The 13611-nt window shown below is 36.8% G+C and overlaps 1 protein-coding gene across 3 annotated transcripts in view; it reads left to right on the forward strand.

Moving 5' to 3' along the window:
• Positions 1 to 13611, forward strand: part of XPA (XPA, DNA damage recognition and repair factor) — a 60096-nt gene that overhangs the window by 18712 nt on the left and 27773 nt on the right. For 2 of the 3 annotated variants that reach the window (XR_009564274.2, XM_030829800.2), the window contains exons 3-5: positions 2041 to 2146; positions 4656 to 4821; positions 6645 to 6762. Coding sequence is in view for 1 of the 3 variants with exons in the window: in XM_030829800.2 (XP_030685660.1) it covers positions 2041 to 2146; positions 4656 to 4821; positions 6645 to 6762 (390 nt within the window). In the remaining 2 variants the exon portion in view is untranslated. Of the gene's footprint in view, positions 1 to 2040; positions 2147 to 4655; positions 4822 to 6644; positions 6763 to 9890; positions 10134 to 13611 lie in introns of all 3 variants that reach the window. The other variant, XR_004033711.2, reaches the window with a different exon arrangement.

A 13611-nucleotide genomic window follows, 5' to 3' on the forward strand; every position in this document is an offset into this window, starting at 1 on the left:
TAGCAATGAGCACAGCTGGTGTCCAGATCCTGGATGCTGATACTGTTCTCCACTAAAAGGAACCAGGGCCCTTCAGAGAAATAGCTGATTCCAGGGTTGGGGCAGAATGGCTACAAGATGAGCTTGGGACATTTTGTAATGCCAGAAAATATGTAAGTGTTCAGAAAGTGATAGAAGCATGTTACAGAGGCATAAGTGTCAGCTTGAAGGGGCTTCCACTGGCCAAATTTCAGACAATTTGAATGCTAAAATAATGAAGGACACCATTGAAATAATAGGAATCCATGAGTCTATATGGATAATAAATGTGTTAGTGAATGAAGGACTGAATGGGGGAGGGGAAGGCTCTTGATTACAGTAGACTGGCAATTTCCAAATGGTAAATGTAAAGGGAGTGATGGAGTTGAAAAATCATCCTTATGTATATTTAAAAATTTCCATTATAAGGCATTTTTAAAATTAGGAAAATGTATGCACATTTTATGGCTTTTGATTAATAATACTGTGCAGTAGCCTCCTAATGGGTATTTCTGACTGTAATTTCTCTCTATCCAAACACATTCCAGTAACCAGTTTTTTGAAGATACCACTCTGACTATATTTTCAGTTTTTCCTTTTGTCCATAGCTATGCCCCTGTAATATTTTAGAAAGAAGAGTGATTTTTTTGTTAGAGTTTGGAGATTAGTAATATTGAGGAGTGCTAGAATACTGACTGACCTTCTTGTGTTGGAAGTAGGTAAGGGAAGGCAGTGATAGGAATACGTTGAACAAATCATGAACAAATGGCAACTCCATTTTTCTTCCTGCTGGGACTTGTGGCAGTTCTCAGAGTTGGGGCTTGGCAGTAGCAATCATCCTAAAGACTTAGGAGTAAAACCTTCAGACTTGCTGGAAAAAAAATTCTGTAGGATAAAGATTCTTAGCTAGGTATTTGAAATCTTTAAAAAAAAAAAAAAAAAGAATCCGGCCTTACTCTGCCTAGAGTAGTTTCTGTGCTGGGTATTGAGGATATATAGCTAAACTAAATACAATCTCTGCCTTCAAGAGATTTCCAGTCTAGTGGTTGAGACAGATGAAGAGGAAGCTGTTTACTCTGTTGTTGGGGGTGAGGGAGAGAAAAAGTTTCCCATTTGAAAGTGAATTCTGTGTTGCCTCTGTTTTCTGTGTTACATGTTGGTGCCCATCTCCCTTATCTGTAAGCAGCTCCCCTACCTCCCTCCGGCCTTGAGACTAATCTTTGTACTCTCAACAGTACTGTGGTAGGCCAAGTAATGGCCCCCAAAGATGTCCACATCCTAACCATCCCGGAACCTATGCATTTATTACCTTGCAGAGCCAAAGGGACTTTGCAGATATGATTAAGGTTAAAGACTTTGAGATGGGGAGATTATTCTGGGTTATCCAGCTGGGCCCAGTGTAATCACAAGGATCCTTCAGAGTAGAAGAGAGGCAGGAGAGAGTCAGGGGTAGGTGGGATTATGGAAGAAGCCATAGTGATGTAAGAAGCTGCAGTTGCTGGCTCCAGCTTACATCCCTGGAGAAAGGGAGTCATGAGTCCAGGAATGCAGGTGGCCTCTAGAAGCTGGAAATGGCTGGTAATAGGTTGTCCCTCAAAACCTCCAGGAAAGAGTGCAACCCTGCCATCACCTTGACTTCAGCCCACTGCGACCTGTGTCAGACATATAAACTACAGATCTGTGAGAAAATAAATTTGTGTTCTTTTAGCCACTAAATTTGTGGTAATTTGTTATACCAGCAATACAAAAGTAATACAAGTACCTTCCATCTTGTTTGAGTTCAAAAATACTGGGTGAGTCCATAATTTTTTCCTTTATGTTATTTCCTTTTTTTTTCTTTTTTCCTTAAAAAAATTTTTTTTAGATAAATGTAAGATTACTTAATCAAGGTTTTATGTTGTCTTTTACGTAAATATGTTTGTATCAGGCATAAAATACATGCTGGTAAGCTAATAAAATAGAGGAGGCTCTATTCTAATCACAAAAAAAGGCAACTTAGAGAATTAATCTTCCTTTCTTTAGGACCTGTAATGGAATTTGATTATGTTATATGTGAAGAATGTGGTAAAGAATTTATGGATTCTTATCTAATGAACCACTTTGATTTGGCAACTTGTGATAACTGCAGGTACTTATTTTTATTTCAGAGCATGTTCTAAATTACTAAAATTTAATGTTTGCTTGTAGGTTTAGGGCAAAACAATAATTAGATCCATTTGGATTTAATATTTTCTTCATAAATATGTTTTTTGTTTTGGGAGTTTCCTAAAATTTCTGTATTTTCCATTTTGCTAAAGAATTACAGGAAGACTATGCTTATCAATGTTATGCCACATAAATAGGAAGGATGTCCCTGGTTCTGCCATAGATATGTCCTTTTCCTTTCTGCTGGGGGGTTGGGGGGGGCGTTAACTATCTCTCAGTAGCAGGTTCCTAACCCTTCTCTCCCCCCCAGACCCTAAGGATCCCTTTGTTTCTTTCTTTCTTTGACTAGTGTGTGTTGATACCTTGGTCAGAGGACTGGCACCTTCAATGAGAGGAGGGAAGTATAACGCCTCCAGCTACCCTTCTGGTACTCAGAACACCTCTTTCCATTCATTTTCTACTCTCCTGAATTGGCAGGGAAGAGATTAAATGAGGAAAAATCACATTCTTCTTTCATTCTTTTTCTTCTCCTAGCCTTTATCTCTTTTTGTATCACCACGGAATATTACTCACTCCACTTGGTTCTCCTGTCCCTACTGGTTATCTCAGCCAAGTCCTGTGTTGGTGTCTTTCACACCTAAAGATCCCACCTTGGATTCTTACTTAGCCCTCTTATCTGTTCCCTGTCCCCACTTCTTGTACGTACAGTCCCAGATCAAGTGCTCACACGCCTGGTGGACCTGCCTTTTCAGAGTCCCTGCTGCAGACATCTAGAGCCATCACCACTGACTTGTTGCTAAGTAGATCCCTAGAAGATAGAACGGGAGATGTTTCTGGTCTCATGATCAGATCTGTGATGGGAAATGTTCTGGTACCCACTGGAATTATTAACTCTATTCCCAGTGATGTAACAGTATCATTAATGCACACAGTGGTTAAGGCCCACAGTGTTATCACTCTCCTTAAAGTACAGATAGTGTTCAGGAACTAAATTACCACATATAACCTTACTTCCATGAGAAAATGGAAGTAACCTAATTATCAATTTAAAGAAAGTTATGTAAACATAATTAGGAATACAGCCCTCCATTCTATTTGTTTTTTCCAACATCTTTGATGATTATAGATTAGTACAATGTACTTTACCTGTCCCCTCCTTTGGTATATACTTCCAAATTATTTAGTCTTCTTAAAGTTATTCCCAATTATAACTCCTCTCCCCCTCCCCCCACCACCTGTTCTATACCTCCTCCTAAGTGTTCACCACTTCAGTAAAGGCCAACTTCATTCACTGGCTGTTTCTCTATCCCATGTTTAATTCCAAATCCATTTGGGTCTATATTTAAACCATGTCCTGAATCCATCCATTTCTCATCCTCTGTACTATTACTGCCTTAGACTGGGCCCCTATCAGCTCTTGCCTGGACCACTGCAGTAGTACTCTTGTAACTGGCCTCTTCCCCCACTTTTGCACGGTTATTCTCTTCTCCATATAGCATTTTACTCAAAACTCTTTAATGGTTTCTAATCCATTTAGAATAAAATTGTCTTCACCATTTCTTACAAGACCCTTGCCTGTCTCTGACTTTATTTTCCATCACTCCTCACCGTCACTTACTTTAAGCATTCTGGTCACACTGGCTCGCTTGTTGTGAACTCCATTTGCAAAGCACACTCCTGTCCTAGAGTCTTTGCACTTTCTCTTCTTTCTGCTATGAATGTTCTTTCTCTAGCTATTCAGAATGTTTTCTGACTTCTAAAGGGCCCTGCTCAAATGTTTCCTCATCAGTGGCATTCTCTCGATTTCCCAATCTCTCTGAAAATTTCTGTTCCTTTACCATGCTTTGTATTCCTTTATAGCACTTTTATCAATCATCATGTTTGCTTATTGACTGTCTTCTCCTAACTAGAATGTAAGCTTCCTGAAAACAAGGCTTTGTTTTATTCTTTGCTGTATTCCTAGTACCTTGAACAATACCTAGCATGTAGATGGAGAACAAATGAATGAGAAGAGCTATGTAATTGACTATGTCTCCATTTTTACCTGGGCTTTGAAAAAGCTCAGAGCCAACTGGAAACTCAGCTGTGCTTGGTGCCTTTGGACCTTGCATGTTTATATTCCTTATATCCTGCCTCTCCTGACTTTAAGCCTTATATTTTCTTACTGATTGAGTCTTAGTTCTCATTTATATTTGCTGTGTTCATGTAAGTTATTTCAAATACTTTGTGGAAAAGAGGGACTTAGTAAAAAGAAATTCTTAACATGCTAAATAACATGGATCTGCTGCTAATATAAATAGCTTCTCAGAATTAGTAAAAGAAAGTATTTTTCTGTTGGAATTCTTATGCTGCTAATTTGACCATGAGAGTTTCAGGAAAAAGTATTTTATATGTTTCTTTTGGCATGTATGCCCCTAGGTTTGGGAACTGTTTGAAAAATCTTAATTTATTTAAAACAACTACTTTATATAATGGACTTAATCTGTTTTCAGAGATGCTGATGATAAACACAAGCTTATAACTAAAACAGAAGCAAAACAAGAATACCTTCTGAAAGATTGTGATTTAGAAAAAAGAGAACCAGCTCTTAAATTTATTGTGAAGAAGAATCCTCATCATGCACAATGGGGTGATATGAAACTCTACTTAAAATTACAGGTCTCTAATAAGTTATATTCAGTCATTTTAAACCCTGGGTTGGGTGAAGTTTTAACAGTGAACTAGTTATAATTAGTTTTTACTTACAGAAAGTTAAAAAGATCCTTTTCATTTTATTGTTTTACATGAGCCATAGTTGTACATAATGACATTTAATAACATGTTTACTTATTTTGCTTTTTGATGTGGCACTTTGAAGCAAATATATTACTACTGGGTGATGTTAGGAGTACAATTTGGAAACGAAAATGCTTGAAATGGGAGTCAGCCCTTGCCCACCTACCCCCCAAATAAAATCATAAAAAAAAATTTCAGAATTTCACAGATGCCCAGAATCTAACTCCAGCTTCCTGTATCTACCCAAGAATGGTACAAATACCATAATATTCTTTTTTTGTGCCATTACATAAAAAATATTGGGAGGCATTGCTTTAGAGCACAGTTTGATTGGAATATACTAGAAGATCCTAGTATCTTCTAATAAAGAAACCACATTGTAAAAGCAGACATATATTGAATTTTCACTAAACATAATACACTGTTGATTAAAAGATTCACCATAATTTTATGTACTATTAAAAATGAAAAAATGCTAATTAAACTGACCCAGTGCTGCCTTATCACTTGGTGCTTTTATTTTATTGAAATAGTGCCATTAGACTTACTATAGTTTTTTTTTGCTATAAATCATGCTTGTGTGTACATAACAAGGAAAATGCAAGTACCACAGATTTATTAAGGTATTCCTAAACTTCCTAACATTCAGAGTCCAATTCTTCTGAACCACTTCTTGACTCAGAGTTGTTAAAGTACCATTAAGTTACATTAGTGATGCAGCATTTTCAGGGATGTTAAATTGTGGAAAGTGTGATGTTTTAGAATTTATGAAATAACAGTATATTACTTTATGTTAAGAAATTTCAGTTTGGCTTTATTGATTGATATTTTGGTCCCTGTAACATATTGTGAGAGATATCCTGAGCATAACTCTCAGTGTGTATATTATTTCCCTACATGTAAATAAATATTATAAAGAGTACATATATATATATATATATATTCCAAGGTTTTTAAACTAGAATAAAGACTTGTTAGGTCATTCAGCTACCAAAGGTTTTAAAGAAAATTCATATCTTTAAGATCAGAAATTAGTCAAGTGGATGGAAATTGTTATTGATTCAGGAGAAGAGTAGTAGTGATTGATTTCCTGTGATGGGAGATTTCTGGAGATGACCTCATATTTAGATCTGCTATGGCTAATTGGTCAGCAGATTTTTTTTGGTGATCCTGCCAAAACTCGATCAAACCCACTGAGTATATGTAGTTCTCTTGATTCACGTGAAAACAAAGCAGAGAAGTGATTGCAGTCAGAGGACAGCTTTTCTATTTACACAGGTACACCTAGTTTTATTGTGCTTTGCAAATACGTAATCTTATTCATCATACATTCACTGAGGGTTTCATAGGTTTATAGATAGAGATATTATTAGAGTTGTTTCTTTTTTTTTTTTTTTTTTTTTTTGCGGTACGCGGGCCTCTCACTATTGTGGCCTCTCACCGTTGCAGAGCACAGGCTCCGGACGCGCAGGCTCAGCGCGGGGCACGAACCCGTGTCCCCTGCATTGGCAGGCGGACTCTCAACCACTGTGCCACCAGGAAAGCCGTAGAGTTGTTTCTTATCAATATTTAAAAACTTTTAAATTTCAAATAAATACTTATAAAATTGCACTTAAGTTAGATCACTCTTTGGCACCTTTGGATTTAATAATTGTAACTATTTTACAACAATGAATCACAACTAATTTATGGATTCTGTATTTCAGATTGTGAAGAGGTCTCTTGAAGTTTGGGGTAGTCAGGAAGCATTAGAAGAAGCGAAGGAAGTTCAACAGAAAAACCGAGAAAAAATGAAACAGAAGAAGTTTGATAAAAAAGTAAAAGGTAAGTGGCTACATTTATATCATGAAGGACTGTGCTCTACTGCTTTGCAAAGAGCCTTTAGCTAAGTTCTTCCACTTTAAAGATACAATGTCACTGTTGGATTGGAAATGTTTTTTTTTCCATAAATTGAAGAACAAAAGACTTAAAGTTTGCCCTCAGTAAGTTGGTGTTTGAGACTCTCAGTCCAAACCTCACTGCAATTCTAAAAAAGCATGTAAGCCCTCGTCTTCAAGTGAGTCATGTTTTTGTATAGGAACGGCGGTAGGGTCAGGAATGTACCCCTGGTTAAGGGTTTGGCCTCAATGCAATCTTAAATGTGACCCACACGGTTATCAAAAGTGAAGTTTTCCACCAGCAAACCTCTCTAATTGCTTAAAATGAAAAAATAATGCCTAAGTCTCAGTGATCTAATTTAGCAGCTAGAAGGAACCTTCTAATGTCAGATAGTCTAATCACTTTTATATATGAATAAAACACCTGGAAAGGTAGAGTGACTTGTTACATAGGTGCTAGAGAGTTGGGACTGGAGCCAGGATTTCATGACCAAAAGTCTGCATTGGTACATTCATTCCTCTGTCCATACATCTGTCTATCCATGTGACTATCCATTCTTTTGTCCATCTATCTCTGTATTCATTTGTCCATGCATCCATCCATGTATGCATATGTGCAGAAGTCTGTCTGTCCATCCATCTGTAATCAGTGTATCCAACAATTGCTAAGTGTCAGCTGTGTTCCAGGCTCTGTGCTAACACAAATGCTGGCGTCAACTTTTGTCAGAAGAGAAAGACTGATAAACTTAGTCATAATCGAGTGTGATAAGTACTGTGACAGTGATGAACATAGGGTGTTATAGGAGCACAAAGGGCACTTGTTGGCTGTATCACAGATTCCCTACAGAGAATCTTAAAAAGTAGGCATAAATGTTCTTCATACAGTAGAGTGCCAGTGTGGTGTCAAGTGTATATAGATAACATGTATTCTCTGTTTATACAGGGTTATACATATAATAAATTGATCCATTTAAAATGGGTATCGTAGCCATAATAAGTAATTTTGCTTATGTGTTTAGGATTTAGAAGAGGTTTTGGAGGGTGAATGAAGATAGTTCAGATGTCTTAAAAACAAAAGAGCAAAAATAAAAAATTGAATGTAAGCCTACCTTTTTCCTTCTTATTGTGAGGGAATTCTTTCCCCCTTTTCAGTACAAGAGTAATTCATGTGCAGTGCAGAGAAGTTAGAAAACTATAAAGAACTTCTATCCCATAATTATACTACCCAGAGACAATCATCAGTAACAGTTTAATGTCTATTTTTCCAGTTCTTTTCTATGCATAGGCCCTTAAAACATTTTTATAAAAATGGAAGCACAGTTGGACATTTATGAAGTTTATCAAAACTTCTCTGTAAAAAAAAAAAAAAAAGAAAAAAAACTTCTCTGTATTTCAGTTTCTTCAACTATAAAAATGATGACAATACCACCCACCTTATAAAAGTTTAGTAAGGAATCAGTGAGACATTACACGTAAGTTGCTTAGATGAGAACTAGGGCAGAGTGACATCCCATAGATCGTAGTATTACTATGGCATATTATGTACCTATTATAAGAATATGGCAGTTCTGCATGTGTTGCTGTACAAGGATACTCTTTAGAGAAAAGTTTTCTTTTTTTCCCCTGTAGATATTATATAATGAAGGCAGGTAAAAGATCCACTTATATATCCTTGGACTTGGGTGTAAATGTTCAAATACTTGTCAATGATTGCTTTATTCTTTAATTACAGGAAGGGAATAATAGTTGAGCATATTTCAGATTTTCAGCTTTCTTAATTTTGATTACAAATGAAAATTTTGATATATAAAATTGATCAACTTAACAGTAAGGAATAAAAATCAAAGTTTAATAAAAAAATTTATCAAAGACAGACAACCCCATGATAAACATCCTTATATACATCTTTATATAAATTATAGTTACTTAACATATCATTTCCTGAATCAGAGGGTAATAAGCACACATATATATATATATATGCCTTTGTAGAGAGGTTTCCTATAGCAAACTATGCCATGTAAGAGCCTTTCATTGAAGATTCATCCCCAGATTAGCCACTTCTGTACCACAGTCTTCCAGAATACCTGCAAGGGCCAGTTGAGAGGATTTGGAAAGACTTCTTTTGAATTTGGTCCTTTCTTTAATCTCTTCCATGTTTTACCCCGACCCTTCTTCTCTTCCAACTTCAAGGAAAGCCTTGAGGGATCAGGTAACAGAAGGCACCTTAAGGGGTGTGAAAGAGGAGGGCACATTGATAGACTAATCACATACCAGCCTAGAGTTTTTGTCAGCCCCAGCTCCCTGAATCACCTCAGCTCTTCCCTTTCTGCTGCCTCCTCAAACCACTTTCCTGATGGTATTTTGCTGTAGATAATAATATATGGATAAAGGAATTAGAAACTTATACCTTCAAAGTGATGAAATATTTTAAAAAGAGGGTCTATCTGTAGTTTTATTAGATACTATAATATTTCTGTAGTTTGGTCAAGATGTCATCTAAAGGGGACTAAATTCTATAATTTGACTAACAGTAACAGATGATGGCATCTGTTTAATTTTTTCATGCTTTTTTCTGTAACAATTCTATTAAGATAGTCATATCTATTTAAATATTAGCATGAATAGAACATTTCTTTTAAGATTTACACAGTTCACATGGGTTTTTTTTTAAAGAAGTATAAACTCAAACATAATTGGCTGTTTTTCTCGCTATGTTAAATTGCTGCTATTATCCACCAGATAAACTACTGTGGATTTTCCTCATCCTTGAAGAGTTTGAATTTGCCCTAAATTTTTTCTTGGACCTCTTAAGACTGGTTTCTTTAATTCAGTTTATTTCTTGTTTGGGTGAAGCATGTTTTTTGAGGAAATTTTCCAAGTGGTTACAAGAATGGTTTATTTTCTAAGACCCTGTTACGAATCTAAGAATGTTTTTCTGTTTCTCTTGCATACGAAAACCTGAGTTCTCTCTCAGTTGTATAAACGTTACTCCATTGTCTTCTGGTCTTTAATGTGCAGAGGTCAGTGCCATGCCTTCTTTAATTATGGCTTCTTCTTGTTGATTTACTTTAGAGGTTGGTGGATATGTTCCTGTCCTCCTGACTAGGCCACAAAGGGCTGAGAGTGGAGTAGACACTGTAGCAATTAGAAACAAGGAGCTTACTATGCACTTTGCTCAGAAGGCTCAGAACAGAGAGGAATAAAAGCAAGTCTAAAAGTTTTTTTAGTTCAAAAGAAATTGGAACCTCGTTTCTCTTGGTCTTCTGATTTTGATCCACAAAGAAGCTGACACAAAGTTTACTTCTTTATGGAAAGGTAAGAGATTACATTTACCTGTTTTTAGAATATGATCTTCTACTTCATCAGTTTGAGAAAGAATTGATCTTACTAGAGAAGGAAATTATAGATAGTGTAAGGTGTATATATAAATTTAGACAAGGTGAAAGACAAAGAATTTCCTTGTCGGCAAGTTCAAATTGTTACAGATCTCTTAGATCCAAGAAGGCAGAAGTAGAAAGGATGGCATCACTGTGCTTAGTTTAACTAGATTTTAAAAAAGGCAGTGTGTGTTGGCCTGGATATTGGATGGGAACTTTGAATTGATGCAAATACACAGAACATTTTGGGTTTGTGTGGCTCCTTTCCACAGATAAGGTGGCTGTAAGGCTTTTCTTTAAAGTTATACTCAGCTTTCTCTTCATACTGGTAGAGGTTAGCCTTCTAAAAACAAAGAACAATTAATCTTAATTGTTTGTTAGTATGCACTTTTTTCCCCAAAAGAGGTGGGTGAGAAAATCCCATTTGGAGGCTCCTTCTAAGTTTGTGAACATTTTACATTCTGGGCCTGTGGTTATATTTATGACTATTTTTGGGCTTCTCTCAGGGAAGTTTGAAGGACACAGTTTCCTATCCTTAGTTTTGGAGGACAAAGTAAGATCAAAGCTTCATATGTTATTTCCTTGTGATTTTTTTTTCCCTCTCGTTACCAGTGGGCACCCTATGTCAAAACTTCCTGCCCTCCCATCAGGTATTTACAAGTATCTGGTCTCTCTCCACTAGTTCTTTTATAAGTTTACCTGGTAAACAGCATTGGGCTTCTTTGAATACAGGCTGCCTCTTTTGTAAAATTAAGATATTAAGCTGGATAAAATACAAGTTTTAGAGTGGTATAAAATACATTTTTCATTGAAACAAAGATTTAGGGGAAAACTTCTTTGGGTAAAAAATAGAAACAGTCCCTGAAGATAATCAGTAGCAAGACTGATGGTTATCACGAACAGTTCTATAACCTTCCCAGAGAAGTAATCTACAGCTTTTTGTGTTGTGAAATCCTAGGCCAGTGGGGCCAGGAGGTTGGAACGCGGTAACTGCTGTCCTGTTCTCCAGCCTCGGTTAGGCTTTCAGGGCTGCTTGGTATGTCCCCGCTCCACTCCCAAGGTTTCCTTAGTTTTCCCAAGGCCTAGCAGACCTTTTCTCACTCTTCTAAAGTCTCTGATCTTTCCACCTTTTCTTATTCTCAGCAGTAGGTAGTTGACCTCTACTTTCCAAAGTTTTAAGTTGCTTAAATGAAGTAATGTGAAAAACTTTCTAATCCTTATTTAAACAAATTTTTTATTTCACCAGATGTTGACATTTTGCCACATTTGCTTTTTTCTCCCTCATTCACACACACATATTTTGCTGAACCATTTAAGAGTTACTTGCAGACATTGTGATTCTTATTAATACTTAAGCATTTATCTACTATAAATAAGGACATGTTTCTGCTAACCAAGAAATAGTCACACTCAATAAACAACATTAATATAATGCTTTTACCTAGTATATAATCTATATTATTTGTCTTTCCCCAGTTGTTCCAATATCCCTTTATAGCTTTTTAGTTGTTGGATCCGGGGGCCAGTCAAGGATGATGCATATCCATAGTCGCTTTGGTTTATTAGCAGTTTTCTCACAATTAGATTCTGATCGGTTACCTCAGGAGACACATGGTATCGCTTAGGTAAGGTAGTGTCTGCCAGATTTCTCCATTGTAAAGGTACCCTTTCCCCTTTGTAGTTAATAAGAAATCTATGGGGTGACTGACACTATGTGAACATCTCATTCCTTAAGTTTCACTCAGTGGTTTTAGCACCCAGGTTGAATCTTGCCTGAGTCAGTTATTATTAGGGTGGATATAAATGGTGACTTTCTTTTTCTGTTATTTCTACAATTACTATTTGGCTTCTTTTGGAAAGAAGAGCTTTTTTTTAGTACTAGTTGGATTCATGGATTCTTATTCTCAAGTAACTGTTACAGTCTGTCCATTCCTGATTATTCATTTTGATGCCCAAATTTGGCCATTGGAAGGCCCTTCAATCTAGCTACTGTCTTTTAAAAATGTTTTTATTAGGAAATAATTTCAAACTTACATAAAATTGCAAGGATAAGAATGGTACAAGTGACACCCAGATTCTTCACCCAGATTTACCTATTAACAACTTTATGTCATTTGCATTCTCTCTACACATACGTTTATTTCTGAGCCATTTAAGAGTAGGTTGTGTACATTGCCACCCTTTTTTTACCCCTAAATACTACAGTGTATATTTCCTAAGAATAGGAATATTCTCTTACAGAAGTATACTACTGATATTTTTATCTAATCTGTCATCCATATTCCGTTAGTTGACCCAGTCATGTCCTGTGTAGTTTTTTTATTCTAGTACAGAATCCAGTCTAGGATCAGGTATTGGCTTTAGGTACCAAGTCTTCCTAAACTACTTTATTCTGGAATATTTCCACAGCCTTTATCGTTTACGACACTGACATTTTTGAAGAAGTCTTTTCTCTTCCCCTGCCTACCTTTTTTTTTTTTTTTTTTTTTGCGGTACGCGGGCCTCTCACTGTTGTGGCCTCTCCCGTTGCGGAGCACAGCCTCCGGACGCGCAGACTCAGTGGCCATGGCTCACGGGCCCAGCCGCTCCGCGGCATGTGGGATCTTCCCGGACCGGGGCACGAACCGGTGTCCCCTGCATCGGCAGGCGGAGTCTCAACCACTGTGCCACCAGGGAAGCCCCCCTGCCTACCTTTTTTGCAGTAATATGTTTTTCATTTGAGGTTTTTCTGATGTTTCCTGGTGGTTAGATTCGGGTTATTCATTTCAGGTTGGATAGAACATAAATGAAGTGACTTTTCTAGGGCATCACATCTGGAGGCATGTGATATCCATCGGCCCTCAATGGTGATGTTAATATTTATTTTTGATAAGCAAAAAAACCCCTGTAAGACCACGTAAATGTCCTGCTTCTCCTCAACACTTCACCCTAAATTTAACATTCATCCGTGGATGGTTCTTGCCTGAATCAGTATTTAGGATGATGGTTGCAAAAATTGTTTTCTACCTTCAGCGCTCACTCCACATGTAACCAGTTGGAAATCGACATTCTATAGCATCATTCCCCCATTTGTTTATTACTGGTATGGATTCATTAATTCCTATTCTTCTCAGTGGCTTTTGGTTCATTTCTGTCCTCAATTATTTTGGTGCTCAAATTGTTTCAGATTTGGGCCCATAGGAGTATCTTCAGGCTAGGTCTTGTGTCCTTTTGACATGTCTTCATCAATCTTTGACCACTTCTTTCTAGCTTAAAACACGTGTATATCTAATACATAATTAAATCCTTGAGTTTACACTATACCAAGTTCTAATCCAAAATTTTAGGGTTTATTCTGGTTTTCTTCCTTTCCTTATTTGTAATTTCCTTCTTTGACAGTGAGAAACCTGATTTCCATTATCCGTTATAATATATAG

This window comes from Globicephala melas, chromosome 6 (genome assembly GCF_963455315.2).
Source record: "Globicephala melas chromosome 6, mGloMel1.2, whole genome shotgun sequence".
Lineage (NCBI taxonomy): Eukaryota > Metazoa > Chordata > Mammalia > Artiodactyla > Delphinidae > Globicephala > Globicephala melas.